The 21,023-nt window shown below is 37.2% G+C and overlaps 1 protein-coding gene across 1 annotated transcript; it reads right to left on the bottom strand.

Annotated features, from left to right (window-relative positions):
* Positions 1-1,851: 1,851 nt before the first annotated feature.
* Positions 1,852-20,078, bottom strand: MANEA (mannosidase endo-alpha). The gene is made up of 5 exons (XM_032105095.1): positions 20,018-20,078; positions 14,228-14,820; positions 10,720-10,829; positions 8,356-8,432; positions 1,852-7,062 (listed from the first exon to the last, which is right to left on the bottom strand). The coding sequence occupies exons 2-5, from the start codon at positions 14,775-14,777 to the stop codon at positions 6,426-6,428; spliced, it is 1,374 nt and encodes a 457-aa protein (XP_031960986.1). The 5' UTR covers positions 14,778-14,820; positions 20,018-20,078; the 3' UTR covers positions 1,852-6,425.
* Positions 20,079-21,023: the final 945 nt, after the last annotated feature.

Genomic DNA, 21,023 nt, shown 5'->3' with positions numbered 1-21,023 from the left:
TGGCCATCCTGGAGTCGATGGACCTGTTCCAGCCATGGAACCCCCCCCACTGCCTTGCTGTGGGCAGCCGGAGCGGCTCGGCTCTCCCCCCTCTCCACTGCAATAAGAAACATTCAACATTCCAGCTGCAAAGCTGCAAGGCCGAGGTGAGATTAACCCTTTTTACTGCTGTGAAGAGCTGAAAACCTGAGGGAAGAGAGAGAGGAGATGCTTAAAGCTGAAATTCTGTTGTGAAGCTATATCAGAGTATCCCGTTGTAATTTCATGAAGATATGGGGGGTGGAGTGTTCAACTCGTAAGCAAAAGCACCTGCACTGAGATAGGCAGATGCTGATGCAGCTGTAATTTCATGAGAAGTTTGGACAGGGAGAGATGGACCAGATGAGGACTTTTGCTCCAAACGGGAAAGGAGAAAACCTCAGTCCCTAGAGATGAACCAGATGAGGACTTTTGCTCCAAATGGGAAAGGAGAAAACCTCAGTTCCTAAAGATGCTCCCAGAGATAGTCCTAACAATGAAGATGATGAAGACCCTTTGCTCCCAGGGAAGGAGAAGGGCCTCTGGTTTTGTTTCTGAACAGCTCAACCTTAAAATTGTACCCCAAAAAACTTCAAGAGTGGACCCTCGAAAGCAGTTGCGGGAAAAGCTGCAAGTCGGGGGAAGGGACTCACATGCAGGCAGAGAGACTCCTCTTCCTAAATGGACTGAACAATATTTGGAAGTGGGCGGCTGTCTCGTTGTGATACTGTTTTCATAGCACGAGCAAGAAGAGACTTCTCTTTCTAAATGGACTGAACAAGGTTATTATGGAAGTGGTAAACAGACTGAACATCTTAAGGGTTGTCTTTTTACATTGTCAGTGGGAGAAGGGAGGAAGGTGGGGGGAGGAGGAGAGTTCTGAAGGTGGTATTTTTTTTTTTTTTTCCCTTCTTTTAGGTCTGTTAATAAACTTCTTTATATTCTTTCAAGTTTGGTGCCTGCTTTGCATTTCTCCTAATTCTTATCTCACAGCAGATAAACAGTAATGAGTATTTTGGACCAAACCACTACACTAAATTGGTGTTTCCACCCGGTTACAAACCGAACCCACGACAACAGGTATGTGCATAAGTTCAAATTTCAAATAGACCTTGTGTTGATTACCTTTTGCATCTCCTGAGACAGAAAATTTTCAGGAAATTTTTGCACTGTGGAGCAAAACACCTTAACTATAGCAGAGTCACTTACAATGCGATAAGCCAAAAGAAATATGAGGTGATTATACATTTTAAAATATATTTGACTTGACTACAGAAATACACAATACTATGTGTGTGAATTAGCTTTAATTTCTTTCATACCAGTGTAGTTAGTTTGCTGGAAAAACAAAACACATTTTTCAAACACCAAGGAGGTAATTCCACACTGAAAATAAAATGGCAACACTTACCTTCCAGACTTTTCATACCTGAAGAGCACAATATACTATCAGAATGCAACAAATACTTCATTCACCCTTCTGTAATAATCCGTTGTAAACCATTCTCCTGCAAGGCTAATTATTTGTGCACCCATCCCTCCTAAACTTTAGTATGAACTGCAAACTTCAGCTTTACTTTGTCAACATACACTTGTACCTCAGGACTCAAAAGACACTTGCAACACCATGCAGTAGTGAACTCAGCAGCCTAATAAGATGCAATAAAATCAGACCTAAAAACTTCAGGAGTCTTGTCTGTTTAAAAAATTGTGGTAAACCTGTTGTTTTCAGTCTAAGTTTTACACACACATAGTAATAGAAAAATAAAAATTAACTTTCAAAACCCGTATTATTAAAAGACCCGACTATCACACACTCCTTTCAAAATCACAATTTTTGGGCATATATTTATTGTTCCTGAAAGCATACATAAGCAAAAAGGTCTTCTGTAAATATCAGAGGGAATTAAAACCACTGCTTACTTAAAAGTAGCAGAACCCAGTTTGTAATTTTATTACAATATAGTACTTTAAAAATAATGACTTCAGGTATATGCACATATCTAAATAGACACACACACACATTTTTTTTTGTTTTTATGTAAGCAAATTCATCTCTGTCACAGTCATGTAGGGTATTAAAAGAAATGTAGTTTTTATTTGTGTTCAATGCACATCAAAGATACACTATCCATTCACAACAAATTCACCTATACAATATCAAATTCACATCAGGCTTTTCTGCCGTGCCATTAATCTTGTAGATTCTCTTTACTGAATATTCCAACTATGAAATCTTAGAAATACAGTCACTTTAGAAATTTATAGAACATTTAACATGCTGGTCAAAAGTAAAAGATAAAAAGAAATGAAACACTAACACAATTTTAACCAAGTAGAAGGATGAAGACAAGTACTTGGAGGACTGGGAGAGAGATTTTCATCTTACATTAAGCGGCAAATAATTCGTTTATAAATGCTTTATTTCCTCTTTTTTAGGTTCACAAGATTCAGAAAAAAAAGTGCCCCAAGTAACAGGAAGTCCTTATCCATGTGCCTGGAGATCCATTTACTGTCAACAGAGCTGAAGACACTCCTGAGAAATGTTTTCAATTGAATCCAAGAACTGTTAATGTGTTAATTCAAACTATGCAGAGCAAATACATATCAAGTTTTATATTAAAATGTTTTCACTGAAGAACCTCCTGCTTCAACAACCTCTTAAGAGACAAATCACTGGCACCTCAAAAGAAATGCACTAGACAAATACAATGAACATCACTGCAGAAACTATATTCACAATGATCTATAGCTTGCCACTAAAATAGTAACAGCATCAGCACGTGTTTTCCCACAACATTCAGTACAAGATTAGAGATCTGAGAAACATGCGCTACTATACAAGATTTAATACACATTCTTATTTCAGAGTTGATGCACTAAGCTTCAGTTCTGAGACAGCTCACAGAACTAAAATAATTTACTTGATCATAACTGACAGAAGCAGAAATGAACCTATAGATTTTCTTTTAAAAATATGTTCTCTTTTACCACAAGGACTTGCTACTTGTCTAGAAACCATTTACCCCCTGGGGATACTCAGTCAGTAGTATGTGATTGATTACTTCAGGTATTTCTGTATTTGCAGAGGCATACCATGGCACGATCTCTTTTAAATCTCCCCATATCACTCTAAGTACTATGAAATAACAAGATGAATCAATGCCTTTAATCAGTGTAAAAATATTAAAAACAGTCATTACAGTATTTTTTTCAGTTGGCCAAGAAGTAAAAGTCATGGGACACCAAAGTGAAATAAGATCTGGATATTCCTTAAATCTATTTCAAATCTCAAAATCATTACAAATGTGCTTCCCTGCCTCTAAAGTCTGGTTGCACGTGGAGTCCCTTTTTTTTTCCCTACTGTAATCTTAAACCTTGAAGCAACCACCTTCTTAAATACATTAACTTTTCTCCTCCCTTGCCCCAGTAACTGTGCCTTTGTAACAATCTTATTCCTTTGCATTTGTACAAACCCTTTCCCACAGACCTATTTTTACTCAAATTTCAAATAAGTATCACAGCTGCAGCAATAGTCCATAAGCAACACTCTCCACTCCCTATAAGAGGAAGCAGCACACTGATTTGCTTTAAGTACAGAGAAAGTATTGGGTCAGGCTAGTGGGGTAGTTCTAGTAGCTGCTATTCCATCAGCTTTCCTTAGGATCATCAAATTCAATTCTCAACTCTGAAATAGTATGTGAGGTTGCACATTTATGTTTTAAAACACATCAAGCACATAAAAGCACAGTAAGTGTTCAGGGGTGATGAATTTCTAGGCACTTAATTTTCATTCTTTTCTACAGAAATTCTGTAAATTCTTCTAAAGGTCCCATTAGACATCAGCGTGCCATGACCCAAATCACTTCATGGCAAGAGCTAAATGATACCTTTACAGCAATTACAAAAGTCTTTCAGAGTAATGAAGATCCATTACATTGTTACCATAAACTGTATTTTAAACAAGACAGATCACCTCAGTTGTACAATACCCTACGACAAATTTCAAATGTTTCTATACACAGCAACAAAGGAGTGACTTTCACAGTCACAAAGAAAATAAACTGCCACCAGCAGAAAGTAAGGGCTGAAAGGTGAGTGCAAAGTTGTCAAGACCAGTAAAGTGCTCAGATAACTACAGTGAGAAAAGACCAGTGGATGACAAAAGTTTAAGCAAAGAGAAAACAAAGAGACTTGTCCTTTGGAAAGGTTTGATTTCAGAAGACTTTTTAGTAACATATGCAAAACATTTAATTGTTCTCTCACATTTAAAATAAATATATGGACTCTGGGCTGTAAAAGCATAAACATAGAACAAATCATAAAAATGAGTTATGTATAGCTATTTAAGGGCTTTATAGTAAAATAAGTAATATCAGATTCCTTAAAAAAGGGAGCAGTTATCTTGGAAGTGGTAAAAATCTAACAAGTGCTTCTTATGTCTCAGACACTATTTTTTGACTGTGGTCATACCTATGTCTATGTCAATTTATCCACCTGAGAATAAGCAAAACAAAACGAGTGTTAGTAAACACTTCTTTCAGAGGCATTTCAGACCTTGCAGAAATGCAATAGGAAAATTAAAAAAAATATGAAGAGAGATTAATAAGACTCCAGTAACTCTAGAGGCACACTTCAACATGCCAGGCTATATATCTGCCATGCAATTTCTGTATTTTTTCAAGCAGCTAAGGGCATTAGATGACACCTCACTGCTTGAGCAACTGCAGAGAAATGACAAGAAAACTAAACTGTAAATAAGTAAGAGATATATAAACAAACCTTTTTCATACCAGAAAGACTCTAGAAAATTATAGAGGTAATGGGCTTGTATTTATTTGGAATGACAGTTCTCCGGAAAAAACATAGTAGTTTGGTTTCTGTTCTAACAGAAGTCCTCCCATTCACCATACCACTTAACGGACAGATTACAGTGAGATCTGAGTAAAGAGTGTCATTTTCATGGGTTCTGCTGAAATAAATTGAATTCTGATTGTTACTAGTGGTCACAACAGTTTCAGCATATGAACTAAAACACAGGATCAGCACCTTATACATAGATTAAAAAAATAAAATGAACAACTAAGAAAGAATCCACTTTGCTAAGTTTAAACACTTACTGCAAATAAACAAAACACTGCAATTTCCACTATTCCAAAGTTTAGGGCTTTTTTATTAAATTCTACGAAAATCCAAAAAAATGTATTGCTGAGGAGGTATGTCTGTGTGACTTGAACCTTTCAAACCTCATAAAAAATGCCAGTTAATAATTACAACATTTGGCAAGTGAGATTCTCAGGACTGAAAATACTCAGTTCCAGCCACACCAGAGTCTTACAGGTAGCATTGGCAGAGTGCTTATCTGAACAACAGAAAGATTTTAGTATCTACAATTCTGAATTCTGGACTAAATGGACTAGATGAAAAAGAGAAATCTCAGATTTCAAATTAAACAAATAGGTAGTAGCTCTCATTGCTACCAAACTAGGTTGCTCCTAAATCAGAAACAAAAAAAGTATTTCCTACAATTATTGTTATTGTAGGACTAGTAAGATATTAGGTTTATTTAAGTTTAGAAACTTTAAACATTTAAAAAAACCACACTAGATCTGTGTCTGCAGTCAATTAGCAGAAAACACATAATAATAGAAGTTTTAATAAATTTTTTGCATCTTTAGGGGTTTTTTCCCCTCAAAAAATATTTTCCACTCAAATTCAAAATTCTTTTATTTTTAATTCAAAGTAATAGAAAAAAAATGTTCCTGGTTGGTATCCAGTAATCTGCAGAAGTCTACACCATGTACCAAACAGAAAAAATGTAAGTAAACTAGAAATCTTTCAGCAGTTCTTTGGAACTTTCTTTCAAATACTTTTTTTCCTTTTAAACAAAACCCAGTGGTGTTGCATCACACATAACTCTTCAGTGCTTTTACCAGAAGCTAGTCATATGTCAAGAACTCTGTGTGCAAAGCATTAAAAAGCATAAATGTAGATTATTCCACACATTATAGACATGCATCCTGCAAGAAGCTATGAGGATTTAGATTACAGTATCAGTTTGATTAGAAACACAGGAATAAAGGAAGTAAGGAACTGTGCCAATTTTTTGTTATACTTTGGTCATGTAGAGTTATCCCATGCAGATGCTCTGAAAACTCAGCATGCAAGTTACAAAGTAAAAAAAAAAACCAACAACTGAAAACAACAGCTTTCCCTGAATATTTTTGAACTAAAATATCCAGTAAGACATAATTGCTAATATTCTCATAATCTTTTTACTTTTCAAAATTAAAATTCAGTAGTAGTGCATATACATTCAAAAGATATAATAAAGACATCTAGTAACAGATTCCTCAGCTCTCAATTTCTTTCTTAATGCAGTCAATGCATTAGGAAACAAAACCAGCTCACATAAGCCACTGTTCTTGTTCTTTTCTGTACTTCTCAGACCACTTCTGAGTAAGCTCTAGGTAAACATTTGGTTTATGGGGTTTATAATCAAGGTAAACTACCTGTCCAGTCCGTTTAGGGACAGCTTTTTCAATCTGTGTTCCCTCGTGCCATTCATTAAAAGATGTAATGGAAATAATTTCTGGTCGCACCAGAAGGGCTGCACTGAAGGCAGTCTCGTAATACTTCCCGTTGACACGGTTCCGGGTGTTGTGGTTGTTCCATGGTCGGATACTGGTATCAATATAACCTGGCCCCACACTTGGAATAAACATTAAGTTGTTACTATCACAAAAGGCTTTTAAACCTGCCCAATTATGATGAGATGAGCCGTAGGAGAAGCCATTGGTGGCAAAGTACGTGTACATTCCATCAAAACCGCTTCTGTGAATGTCATGCTTATGTCTTTCTTCTACAAGAAGTGCAATGAATAATGCATCATATGGAGTATTTCGAATACTCTGGGATCCAGAAACAGTTAACAGATTTGCCCATATTTCAGGAATTGTTACGTAAGAGTCATAGACATAAAACATAGGAAGAAGTCTGCCTGTGCTGGTCTTATGCCTGTAAAAGGCTGGATGGCTTCCGTATCTATAAAGCAAACAAGTATCGTTAAGACAAAATTTGCCATTTGGAAAACACTGTTGTACAATCTGAGATGAAGACTTGTCCTAAAAACTAATTTAAAAAAGCAGGGCATGGACTTTGAAACACAGCAATCCATATCCACTTTCAGTCCAGTGTTTGCTGAAGTATCAAACAGTAACTCTTCAAAGAACCTTTAAATTACTACAAATTATTAACTGTCCTGGGTTTGGCAGGGACGTTAATGTTCTTAGTAGCCGGTAGGTACAGTGGTGTGGTCTTTTTTATTTAGCATGAGAAAAACGTTGATAACACACTTATGTTTTGTCTGCTGCTGAGTAGTGCTTACTCTAAGTCAAGAGCTTCTCAGCGTCTCATGCTCTGCCAGTGAGGAGCTGCACAAAAAGCTGGGAGGGAGCAAGGCCAGGACAGCTGACCTGAGCTGGCCAAAGAGATACTCCACACTTCAGCATGTCATGCCCATATATAAACTGAGGGAGTTACCTGGAAGGGGGCTGAACATTGCTCAGGGCTGGGCTGGGCACTGCTCTGTAGGTGGTGAGCGTTTTGTCTTGGGTTCTGTTACCCTCTCTCCTTCTCCTTTCCATTAACATTCTTAATAATACTACTGACATAATTATCATAATACTGTTTTGTTTCAATCATCAAATTGCTCTTATCTCAACCCACAAAGTCTATCTTTTCTTTCTGATTCACCTCCCGAGTGCTGGGGGGTGAGAGGGAAAGGAAGCAGCACTGGTGGTACCTAGCTGCTGGCTGGGGTTAAACTGTGACAGTAACTTAGTGTCAAACTGTGCTACAGTTATCAGTTTCCTCTGAAGGGCAGTTCTCTAATTCAGTGTGAAATAAAGACAGTCTAAGCAGCACTGATAAGCAAAACAACTAGTAGCTGTACAGATTTTGTCAAGATAAATTAAAATCATTAGAGGTCAACACAATAAGTCTCCATCTGCTAGTTTGTCACTATCAAAATGTACATTTAATTTAATTTAATTTATATAACATGTTGCTATCTGAAGTATCTGCTTTAAACTAAAGTATGACCTGTGATATTAAAGAATGTTTGAAAGCAATTTTGAGAATCTATGTAAAAGTCACACTTCAGTATTTACAAAGCAGACTGAGTTTTACACCACTGAAATATGAACAAAGTTCCTTTCAGTTCTCTTCAGTCTCAGCAGACATTCTTATGTATTTTTACAAGCTTTAGATAATATGCAGAAGTCCCCTAAACCAGCATGTAAGAAACCCCAAAGGAAACCATCTGGAAGAACTCACTTGTCAATTATGTACTTGACATTGTGGTACATGCTGCGATCATCTCTGTCTTTGTAAGGTTCGATGTGAAAAGTGACCTGAAAGATGAAAACGTAAGAGCAACACAAACGTAAAACACTACTGAATACGTGGGCACTGGGTATTGTATGAAGTAAGTACCAGTCACAAAAAATACAGTTGTTTATAGACCCAACAAATCATCAGTCCATAATGAGAATAATCCAGCCCTAGTACAACTCCTGCACTACTGACATCAGAAGCTTCAGATCCCAGGAAGGTTTGGTATTAAATACTTAGGTTTTTTACATTAAAACAGAACACTGCTTTTGTTTTCCCTAGGCTACAGCAAGTGGTAATCATGCTTCAGAAAACTTAAAAAGCTACAAAACTTAAAAATTAAAATATTATCTACTTGAAGGTCAAAGAACTGATAAACTAATGAAACATTTTAATATTTAATTTCTAACCAATATATTAAAATCTGCTAAAGGTAATGCTCCAAGGGTAGTTTTCAGAGTCATAATACATTTTAAGATACGGGATACAAAAACTTCAATTTAAAATTTTATAGATTTATCAACAGCAATAAGCTCTTGGAACTAAATCTAATATAATGTACTGCTACTGCTCTGAATGTCAAACTTGAAGCTTAAGGAATTGATTAACTGATATGTGTGAATTCCAATGTAAAAATAAATTTGTTTTCAAATATACAATCATGGCAGAATACATTACATTAATCAAAGCAAGTTTTTCAGAAGCAGTTTAGAGCAGAATGCACTTAATAATGTCTTTGACAACTCCGCAACAGCAGAAAATTTCCACTGCAGAGCCAATCTCCCTATTAAGTAGAAACTATAGAAAAATAGTGTTAGACTAAATCACTAAGACTGACAGTAGAGGTTGAAGAGCACTATAATTTCATGTTTCATTTCCAACTATCAAAACCAGGCAAATCGAAAGGGTATATCTTCTCCCAGACTTCTACTTAGCAGACATAATAGAAACGTATTTTGTATACTGGCTTTGGTCTACTGAGACTCCTAACACTTACTATAATAACTTACTAGTGCAAGAATGCTTAAAAACATTACAGCGAAGGTAGCATTTCCTGCAATATCTATACTGAGTATCTGTATTCCAGTAATTCTTCCAAGTGGTAACAGCAGCTTCATCCACATTCCAATCATTACCATACTATTACACACTGTTGTATTTTCCTTGGTAGCTTATTTCATTTTGCCCTGACTCCTTTGTGACTTGAATGTTAACAAGTTCTTTTAGGCGAGAGCAAACTCCATTAGATGGTCTGAAAATTTTGGGGCAGGATAATACCATTTTCTGTCTTTTTAATAATTTATTATTAGATAGTGCAACCTATGTCACATAATGCAAATCACACAATATTTTTAATAGTTTCAAAATTACTTCTGTATCCAATTTATTCATCCTACTTTCCTCCTGCTTGCTAAGGAATCTAAAGTTACCCCAAGTGACAGGAAATTTCTCTGAGGTCCTGCAACTTGCATGACCGACTAAAACCCGAGCAGATGAACAGCCTGTGTTTTCAGTACACAGTACAGACAGCACACTCCAGAGATGAAACACATGCAGCTACTTAAAAAGTCAAATTTATTACTGGAGAGATTAAAATGAAATGCACATTTCCATTACAACAAAAGGAAAATACAAGTTTTATTCTAAAAATAAAAAAAACCAAACCACAATTTAAGATTCTACTGATCAATTCATGTAGTCTTTAACTGACTTGATATTTCACCTATTTTAAGAAGTCAGTAACTTAGCCTTTCTATCCTGTCATGCCCTGAAGTAACCCTGAGTCTCTGACCTTACAATCCAAGGCAAATGTTCCTGGTACCTTCTGGAATAAAGACATTAGTTCAAACTAGATATTCCAAATCTGTCTTTATTACTCATAGATGCTCACTCCGACCTCTATGATCAGGTGCTAGCAAGCTATGAAATAATGCAAAACGAAGATAGTCTTTCTTCTTTCTCAAAGGTCCTTAGTTTATAGCTCATTGTACTTCACAGTATTTTGGAGTATGTAATACTTCCCTCATCTCCCAAGACTCACTGGAGAAACAACATAATGTCTTATTTTAGAAACTGTTTCCTGAAAAGAAATAAAAAAAAATAAAAACCCACAAGATACAGTATGCCTTAGATTCTGCAAGCTAAAGCAGATTATAATATTTATTCTACTTACAAGGGAATATTACTCAGGTCCTACCAAAGTCCAGGGCAATTCAATGGCTTCTATGACCAAAATGAAGTGCAGTATAATAGTGAGGTTTACTTTCCTAATTACTTTCCTATTTTATGCATTTAGAAATACTTTACCTTTAGATTATATTTTTGTGCATAGTCCAAAACAACTGGCACCAAATCATCAGTTGGTTCTCCATTTTCATCAGCCATACCTGGTGGGTACCATGAAAGCACTATTACACCTGGAAATACAAAACTTGAGTTTTAAATCATGTTGTTTAATATATTACATGTATACTGTAACATTGTAATGAGTTACAATTATTGATGTGAAAGCTACATAATATAAATCAGAATCTCAAATTACTTTTTAATCAGTTACAAAATCTCAGTATTCTCAGAGTGGATTTTAACTCCTCTCTTTGTTTATAGGACTACAAAACAAACAGTGGTTAGATCATTTGTCAAGGGAAGAAATCTATACTCAGTGTCCTAAGCCTAATACTTAAGAGCTGTTCCCTCCCACCTTTCAGCACAGCATTCCAACCTTCAGGTTGTTCAAGAGGAAAAGAGTGCTCCCCACAAAGGTATTATAGCTATGCCACGATACAGTCAGAGAGTATCAAGATGCATGGCTTATAGAACACTCAAGAGATGATGGCTATGCATGTGATGAGATTTTTATCTAATGGAATTTTATTCACCACCATATTTCTTCATTGTACCTCTGGCTCTACTACAAAACAACCATTTAATACTAGAAGTAGTGACTGCAATCCCACAACCTTCTTTCTTGCTGGTACAGTTACTATGGTGTAATCCACCCTTCCACGCATGTGAAACTAGTTTTTAAATTTATTATCTTCAAAAATGCTTCAGTAACTCTCAATAATTTAAGGATGCTACCAGTCCTGTGCAGAAAAAATACAACAAATACCATGTTTTCATATTATAAATTTTTCTGATGCTCTACAAGAAAGCAAAAGACCACATACCTCTTCAGAAAGGCTAAACCCTTTCCTTCTAAAATAAAATGCTGTCAGATAAACAAATTAGATCTCTTAGATGTGCAGCTGGAAACAATATCAAAAAGAAGCCAAGTCTGAAAGAAGTACATGAAATACTGATGTAGAAGTAGTTTCCTAACAATGGAATGCAGAACATATGGAAGAATAAGTCAATGTGGTTCTTTTTAACTAGGTAATGATTTAAGTACATGAATAAATTTACTGAGCTAGGAAAGTATATATTCTAAATTCTACCTACTTGACTAACATTATAACATTTCTGACCAACAATTTCCAGCAAACAATTCCAAAATTAGGAAAAAGAAATCATAAATTACAGTGAAAACATAATCACCTAATATCCAAACCAGAAATTTGTGCTCACTACACATAGAAGGGAGTTCAACTACCTTTAGGCACATTCTCTCTGCATTTTATCAAAAAGAAAATCACAAATAACAGATTATCACAAGAGACAGTCTGCTCCAGGAAAGCAAAATGCAGTATTTTACTGCATTTTATCAGATTATCTTTTATTTCACACAAAAGAAAAGGACTAAATGCAAATGAGTGAGGTATAAAGCAGAACAGCAGCAACAAATTTGGGTATCTTGAATACATCTGACAAGATCCTCTTTTACACCTTTAGGAAATACATAAAAGTTCAGGAGACAGAATTGTTGATCAAGGAATCTAAATTCACATTTGCTTTGGTCTTTTCCTGAGAAAGACTACTAAACATTTTCTTTCCTGTGGTTAAAAAATAGAGTTATGTACCACTTCAAGAGTCTAAAAAAAAGGGATGGACTTGACACTAAAAACAGTGTTATAAATTTTTAAAACCAGAATAGTCACTAAAGACCAAAGTGGACTATCACAAAAAAAGACTGGTGGAAAAAAATAAATTTCTCCAAGCAATCTCAAGAATAAAATCTACTGTATTAATCTGTAAAATATTAGGAAATTAATAGATAAGGAAACAAGTTTAAAATATAAGAAGAATACAGGGAAGCACTGCATGAGACTCCTGTTGCCCCAATCTCTTATATGCCTTTGATCATTAGACAATACTGGCTGAAAGAACCACTTACATTTTTCTTTTTTTCATAAGATCCTTGATAAAGCCCCAAAAACAGCTAGAAAAAAAAAATTATGTGACAGAATGCAAGATGCAGTCATGAATCAGACACTGGCTAAGACAGAAAAAGAAGAAACTTGTAAATAGTCAGCCTCACAGTACACAAAAGATGAACAAAGCATAATTCTTAAAAAAATATGCAGTATTTGAAGTAGTGACTTGAGGGACAAAAGTTGATGATTTATGTTAGTCAAATCTAGATGAGAGAGAACAAATTAAATTGTACTTAAATCTGTAAGTCAGAATAACAGCAGGAAAAAGGTAACTCTTTATCAGTAATGTTACAAAGAGTGTCACAGGAAGCCTGAACTACTCATTCGCATTGCTGAGTTTTACATGGAAAACTAACTGAAGTTACTAAAAAAATTGATTATGCAAAGCATTTTTCCTAGTATTGGCATCTATTCCACCAGCAGTTCAGCTTTCTTACACATCTGTACTAAGAGGACGAGAAACATTACAGATTCTTTTAAAGCTTGCCTTTATCACACTATCATGCATTATTTTGCTTCAGATAAGACTAAAACAGTGCTTATTGGCAACTTATATCTGAGATTTCTCTGCACCAGTCTTGTTACTCCTGTTGATGGAGTTATATTACTGAAGAGAGTGAGAAATTTCCTGTTTGTATTAACCCTTGTACAAAATAAAGGTTAGGTTAAAACCCACAAGATAACAACAACCAAGAAGTAAACACTACACAAGTAAACATCACTAATCAAAATATAACAATTACATTAAACCTTAATGATTAGGTGAATGAAGGAGATTCAATACAAGGTGATTAGCAGTGTCAATAATGCTGTGAGCTCTGGTCATGTTGCTCCAACTACACTTACAGAAGCTGTTCAGAGTTTAATATTAGCCTATACGACTGCTTATTTTAAAGAAGTTTAACACAAAAAGGACCATAAAGCCCAACAACAAGGAAAGACACAAAAAATATATTGACTATTCTCATGTATACAGTTCATCTTATTTAGAAAAAGTGAACATCAATTTGTATTGAAAGGAGGTAATTTTGGACAGTAACAATTAATACATAATTGTTATTGCACACACATCATTCAGAGAAAAAAATAAACCCACTTATATGTGAACAGACTGCTCTTGAGCATGTTAGCATGGTTTAGTGAAACCTGTTCTTTAAACTAAAGCATTCATCTCCAAAAATAAAATACACAGACAATGTATTCTAGTGAAGGTTTCTGTATTTTCCATATATGTTATCAGTGTTTAGCAGTAAGTCATGAAAAACATGTACCTACAGGATTACAAACACCATTCTTATGTTTCTTTGTTGTTACACTCATCAGACATGGCTTTAAAGATGTAGGTTTCAGTTGGGGGTTAAAACTCAGAGATATAAAGATATTTACTAGTTTCAGACATTTCCTGAATTACACAGAAAAAGAGAAGGATGGCTCAGTTGTGCTCATCCACATATATAAGGCTGGGTAAATGAACAACATGCTGAAACGTTAACATTCATTACCAGTAGAAGCTGAACGCATTTGTTTCATGTGGGCTTCTATGACAGTAGGGTCTTTGGAACTGTAAGATCCAAGTTCGGGATAAAAGTTGGCCCCAATGTCCTCAGGAGGAGTATGCCTTCCCTTTGGATAATTGTTTGCAATTTTGGGATCCCAATGTGGCAACAGTGGATGATTCCAGTGAATATATTTACCATCGAACTGTGGATTGCCATACCAAGTATAGTAGAATATGTGAAAGTTATAATTAGGAGAAGACAGTTCCTCTTCCAGCTTTTTTACTGGAGACAAAGATGCCTTCATAGTATTGACAGCAATGCTATGCAAATTACTGACACGTGTTACAGTATCTCCTTGAGCCCTATTTAGGGAATTCTGTTTACTGTCTAAAAGCACTGTCCGTTGTTGAAGCTCCGGCAACAAACCAAGTCCAAATGGATCCCCAAAGCCAGCTCTGTCAGGTCTCAGCGTCTTCAAAGCCATCATTATGGAGCAAATAAACAAAATAAAAAGCAACAAAATGATGCATGTTCTTCTGCGAAATCTTGCCATGATGTCATAGTTCAGAATCCCAACAGAAGGATTTTGGCCGCAACTGATCAAAAGACAAATATTTTCAGGTCAGATTTCTTACTACCTAGTATTCAGCAGTATGAAATGCTTCATTAAATCTCTACATAACAGAAATAACATGGAGAGAAATGTGATGTATACACTGACTGCATAACTAACAGACTTTGTGGGGGGTGGGGTACACAAACAAAACCCCATTTCTTTATTTGAGAACATGTGTCAGATTCTGAGGTTCTACCACCAAGGACTCAAATATTTTATAAACTATTTTACTTTTGAACTTAACTTTTATCTTTACCCAGGTAAATACCATGAAATAGAAATTCTGGTTACATTATTTCAGAACTATTATGTTTTGCAAATGCTATTCTGGTAGAAATAATAAAGAAAACAAGAAAAAAGCAAAAGACACGAAAGGAGAATAACATAGCAGAACAAGAGTAAAAGACAAAATGGGGTATGACTGAACTACAGCTTATGTTCAGAATACAGGTTTCATTTACTAACCTATTTACTATTGGCTAACCTATTGGCTTCAGACCAACCACTTTGTGTTTAGTTAACCAATATATTAACAAAATACTCTGGCAAATTAATTCAAAACCATGATGCTTTGCAACTTCACAGATCTAAAACTCTAATTTTTTTTCTGAATCATGTAAACACAAAACAGCATAGCATTAAGGATGTACCTCAAGCAGAAAGCCTGCAAGTTAGCCACTGGCAGCCAGTTACTACAATGTCACAGCTGCCTGACACTTCATGTAGCGTTCCAGGGCTAAATTCAAAACAACACCAATGGTACACAACAAGATTTGAACCTTGAAAGTAAGGGGAAGAAAATCAGTGTAATGGAAGGCCTGATTATTTATAACTTTAATTCCTGTTTGACATTATCACAAGAGAACCAGAGAAAAGGATTAACAAAATTTAGGTTACCACAGAATTATGTGGAACAAGATTATGCATAAAACTGACAACACTAAACTGGAAAATCTAAGAATAAATTTCTGATTCAAGGGTCACTAGACATAGCAAAGCTGTGATTTGTATTTCTGTCACTGACCTCCAAATTTTAGAATCTTATTTTAATTTACTGAGATATACACAGGTAATTTCAAAATACTTACAAATTATTTCACCTTAGTTTCCTACCAGTGTTACAGTGCATTAACATAGAGCTCAGTTGTCACAATACACTGTTTGCTAATGCTATAATAATTTTAGATAAGGAATTTTAGAATATGCTTTTTAACAATATAGCCTGAATTGGATTAGCAGTATTACACTGCCACAAAGGGAACTTCTGCTTCCATTTCCAATATTAATCCTCTCATCCTACTGTCTATTCCTACTTACTTTTGGGATTAATTTTGTTTTCACAGTAAAGTCACTCATTTACTTTAAGAGCAAAACCCTGTTAACATTTCACAAATAAACAACACAAAAATGCCAATACACTTTTACTTTGTTAGGGAGTGGACTCAGTTGAATCAGTATCACAGCACTAAAGCCAACAAAGGAAAGATGGAGCAAGGCAAGACTATGAAAATGATGCTCATTTTGCCCAACTGGATTGTGAAACCATACATTTGGCTACTGTCAGGGAAAATTATTCTACAGCATATAGGCTAAGAGGATTTCACAACACTTTATGTCAAACTACAGGATTCTTTTTCTACAGCTAACAATCCATCCCACAATTTTAGAATTCTGTCAGAGATTATTTGGAGTACAGAACATCTTTCTTTAATAAGAAATTAACTCTAAATACACTCAAACTACTCCTGATATTTTTCTTTACCTTTTCAGTCTTCTTTCTAGTACATTATGCTACCCCTACCTGGCAATTTAACTCAATTTTCACATTAGACAAACTGAAGTTTTCTGAAGGGTCAGGATTTTTTTTTAGGGAAACAATATTATTCATCTGACTAATGTATTAATGTATTTCATTTAATTTAACCCCGATGCCTCTGATCTTCATTAAACAACATACAGGACTGCCAGCGATAAACTACCTCTGCACTTATGATTTTATCTCTTCTGTGAAAAAGAATTCATGACTGCAATGTCTATAATTGGAATGTTCACAAGGTCTTTCATTTAGGTTTTCCTATTCCATATCGAAGAAACTGTTCCTTTTTATTCTTGCTTGACATATGTGCTACTCAATTCCTCCTGTTTAGATCAAGATTTCACTATTATTAAGTGATTTGTCTGAAGTGTCAGGAATTGATCTTGGTGCTCCATGTTACTATTTTAGCAAGTATTTTTTCAATGGAATATTGTTGGGGTCCCTCCCTATTAAAAGTTGAAGTGTACTAAAAATGAGCAGCCTCCTTGACTAGCATTTAACTAGCATTGAGACAAACCTTGGTCTACCATAGCACATTATGAACTTCTGCTATGCTTAGACAGGGTCAGCATCAAAGTGCAAAATTTCTAGAACAAGAAGTGATACCTATGGTAAAGGCTTCTCTTTTGGGCAGACATCAGTCTCAATGATGATAATATAATTCAGACCTGGCATAGACACGTATACGGTAAAAGGTGCATTGAAGAGCTACAGGTTGGCAGTGCTTCCTGTGCCATTTAATCTTGTTCAGATCTACTTTTCAGAGACAGTGACAGGTAAACTACCCTTATCAATGCTAGTGCCACAGCACAAGGGCAATATTGAGGAAACAGACTGAGCAAACATGCCCCGTGAAACAGCTACATGAAGTTATGTCTATTCTTGCAAGTGCAAAAACTTTAAAAATACATTTCTGATTCAACAGTCATTAGACAAAGCACAGCTGTAATTTTGTATTTGTCATGGACATTTCAAATTTTAAGAGCCTGATTACAATTTACTGAGGTACATGTCACTCCTATAGACTTAGGAAGTATCTTACCTTGGACTTTTGGGTGTGCTTGGATCTAACAGGAAAAACTTCAGCTTTATGCAGGTTAAGATCTTACACGCAGTTACTCTGACTCACTTCTGGATTCTAACTCCACATTTGTTTACACATACAGATCTACCAGCCAAAAATGTAAGCAATTTGAGCTCTTTCTCTTGCCTACTCAATAAATTTTAAAAGAAAAAAACCACCTGTAACAGGTCAGAAGGAAGAAAGAGTTGGTTTAGATATCTTTCTCCTTTAATGAATCATTTAGTAGTTTCCTTCATTACATTAGAAAAATATGAAGCTTTACCGGGAAAAGTTAAAACCTGTATTTCCTCAGCATCCAGTTCCCTTCTCAAAACAAACAAAAAAATCTGACACAGTTATTTTACTTTTTAGTTTGGAAGCAATTATATAGAATTAAAAGCAAAAAATACATGTAAGTACATCCCGTTATGATCATCTCTGTTCCAAATTAACTTGGGTTTTTTGGTAATAAATAGCATGAAATTCATCACAGTAGGCAAAATCTCAAGGTGTTCTTCTTAAAGCAACTCCTCCATGAAGAAAGAAAAGAAAAAGGGTCTATGAAAAAATCTCAAGTATTTTTTCCTATCTGTTCCCCAAACTTAATTGAATGTCTCAAGCTCTTACCTGCCAGTGATTTTTTTTCTCCCTCACTACCTCTTTTTATATACTTAAGTTTTTGTGCAGGGAAACTTTCTGTTTGTCCTTTCCACTAGATGAAGGAAAAAACGTACAGATGATGAACTTTTTTTCCTGACATGTTTCCCCAAATAAGAATGTTTCTTTAGTGAGGAAAAAAAAAAAAAAAAAACCCAATAAAAGTGGTTGAAAGGGGTGATGGCGGATAATTACTCTAGATAATTCTGGACAGACAACTCAAGTTTCAGTGCCCTGCCCAGTGGGTTGCTTCTTTCAGTTTTACAAATCCCAAAACAGAAATATCCTATGCAAAGAAAGTAGGTTCAGATAAAACTGATTTATCTAGTTTAGTAAGAATCAGCAAATACTATAACTTATTTGCTCTGATGTTCCTTAACCATAACAAATGGAAATGCAATATAGAGGAGAACTCTGAAAATCTGATTTTATTGATCAAGGGTAAGGTCATCCAGAAGCTACTGAGGCTGGTAGCTCATGGATGGGATCAAAGCTTCTCAGCTAAGTTATCTAAGCTTAGTTTCTACTTAGTTTTCCCAGCTCAATGAAACTGAAAACCCTGAAGTGACAGATCAGCTCTATCTAGAGTTGAAGCTCCTAGGCCTTAAAGCCCTGATTCTGGAGCTACAGTGCAGATGTGCATCTAGAAACATTAATTTAGTTTCCAAGTGATTGACCAGGTGAGGTTTAGTAAACTGAGGACTGGTAAGAGTGTTTAAAGCACCACATTTACAGAGCACATTTATTTACACAGCACATTCTGATCTCACAAATAATAAAAAGCAACAGAGGCTGACCATATGTGTGGGAATGTCGTGAGTGTTTCTAGTGTTAGAAAAAACCGGAATTTCTCAAAAACTCTCTCTATATAAAAAGTCTTCTTCTAAAGCCTTTTTTTGAAAACAGCTTGAAAATCATTAAATATGGAAGAAGACATTAGATACAGCATGCAGAAACTTCAGAGCTGTGCTTACATGCTAAAAGGGTTTCTTTTTAAACACTTCAAATTATAGAAGATTTCTTTTTGGTCTACCCAATTTAGAAAGAGGTATTTGAAATGTGACAACCAGAAAACAGAAAATGTGATTTGAATTTAAGAAAGACAGCAGCAATAACAAAACGAAATCCTTCTGGATTCTTTGCTGTAAACGTGGTAAGAGAGCCTCCAGCATTACACTAGAGTATTTGCCTTCAACACGCCAGCCTTCTCCCGCTTTGAAAGGACATGGGAACACGCCTAACTTAGAGCAGGTGCAGGCCACGAGAAGAAAGCGACCTTTACCCGCCCTCACCGGGAGCTCCCCGGGGCAGTTCACGGCGGGGCCGCTGCAGAGCCAGGCTGCTTAACAAGAGTCGAAAGAAAGGGAGGGGAGCGGACCCAGCCCGCTGCGCTGCTCCCATCCCCTGAGCAAGCCACCGAGTTCCGAGAGGTCACACGTATCTGTCACTCTGCGGAGCCAAGAGCCAGCCCCCGCCACAAGGGGAGCATCAGCCGCGGGCGGGAGGCGCGGCGAGGCTTCCGCAGGGGGGAGGAGGGACGGCACCGCCCGGGGGCCGCCGCAGTCCCTCTGACAGCAGCCCCGGCTTCTCCCAGCCCCGAGGAGCCGTTCCCCAGTGCTCGGGGCCGGCGCTGCTACTCACCCGCGGGAGGCAGGGCCGCTGCCGGCGGGCGGGCGCGGGGGGGCCCCTGCGGGAGCCGCGCGGGCCGGGCCGGGGCCGCGTGGGCTGCGCCGGGACGGGGCGGCGGCGGCGCGTGCGCCAGGCGGGGCGCATGCGCGGGGCGGGCGGCGGGCGGCCCCGTTATCCCGCCCCGTTATCCCGCGGGGAGAGGCGCGCCGCGCTCCTGCCCTGGGCTCCGGGAGCGGGGGGCGTGGGCAGCTGCTGAAAGGCCGGGGCCTCCGCTGGGCATTCAAATTGCATTTGTTGTTTGGTTTTTTCTTCTTTTTTTTACCCGAAAGGTCTAAAAATCTTTCAGTTCTTCAGAAGGTTTTGCTGGATTGTTGTTTGCTTTTCAGCCGCGAAATGGTAGTCGCCGGATCCATGTAGGATGAGATCATCGAGTCCAAGCTATGACCGAACACCACCCTGTCGACTCGACCATGGCACTGAGTGCCACATCCAGTCTTTCCTTAAACACATCCAGGGATGGTGGCTCCACCACATGCCTGGGCGGCCCATTCCAATGTCTAATCACCCTTCCTGTGAAGAAATTCCTGCTGATGTCTAACCTCAATCTCCCCTCATGCAGCAGTTCAAGACTACGTCCTCTAATCTTGTCGCTGGTTGCCTGGGAGAAGAGGCTGACCCCCCCCCCCCCCCCCCTCACCTGGCTCCTTTCACCCCCTAAGGTTCTCCGGGCTAAACAATCGCAGCTCCTTCAGCTGCTTCCCATGGAACATGTGCTCCAGACCCTTCACCTGCTTTGTTGCCCTTCTCTGGACAGAGATGGGCAAGTAATGGCTGGATAAAGCCCGGGGCTGGAGTCTGTGTGCGATGTGTATGGCACCTCTGCACCCTAAGGGTGGTGTTTTACATTAGACTAGGGTGTTCAATACAGTGATACATTGAGAAAGTCAGTGCGCTGGGGTAATTGCGCATCCTTGCACCCTGTCAGCTATATGGGAATAAATCAGGAAAAAAAATATGT

This window comes from Corvus moneduloides, chromosome 3, assembly GCF_009650955.1.
Source record: "Corvus moneduloides isolate bCorMon1 chromosome 3, bCorMon1.pri, whole genome shotgun sequence".
Lineage (NCBI taxonomy): Eukaryota > Metazoa > Chordata > Aves > Passeriformes > Corvidae > Corvus > Corvus moneduloides.
Note: the sequence above shows the minus strand (reverse complement) of the source record. Positions and strands in the feature narration are given on the sequence as shown.

What these genes read in the sequence shown, in the direction of transcription:
- MANEA (XM_032105095.1), bottom strand. Translation starts at nt 14,777, where the DNA reads ATGGCAAGATTTCGCAGAAGAACATGCATCATTTTGTTGCTTTTTATT. An exon ending in AATGCGTTCAGCTTCTACTG is followed by an intron (nt 10,830 to 14,227) that starts GTAATGAATGTT and finishes TTGTATTTCCAG; the next exon opens with GTGTAATAGTGCTTTCATGG. An exon ending in GTCAAGTACATAATTGACAA is followed by an intron (nt 7,063 to 8,355) that starts GTGAGTTCTTCC and finishes TTTGCTTTATAG; the next exon opens with ATACGGAAGCCATCCAGCCT.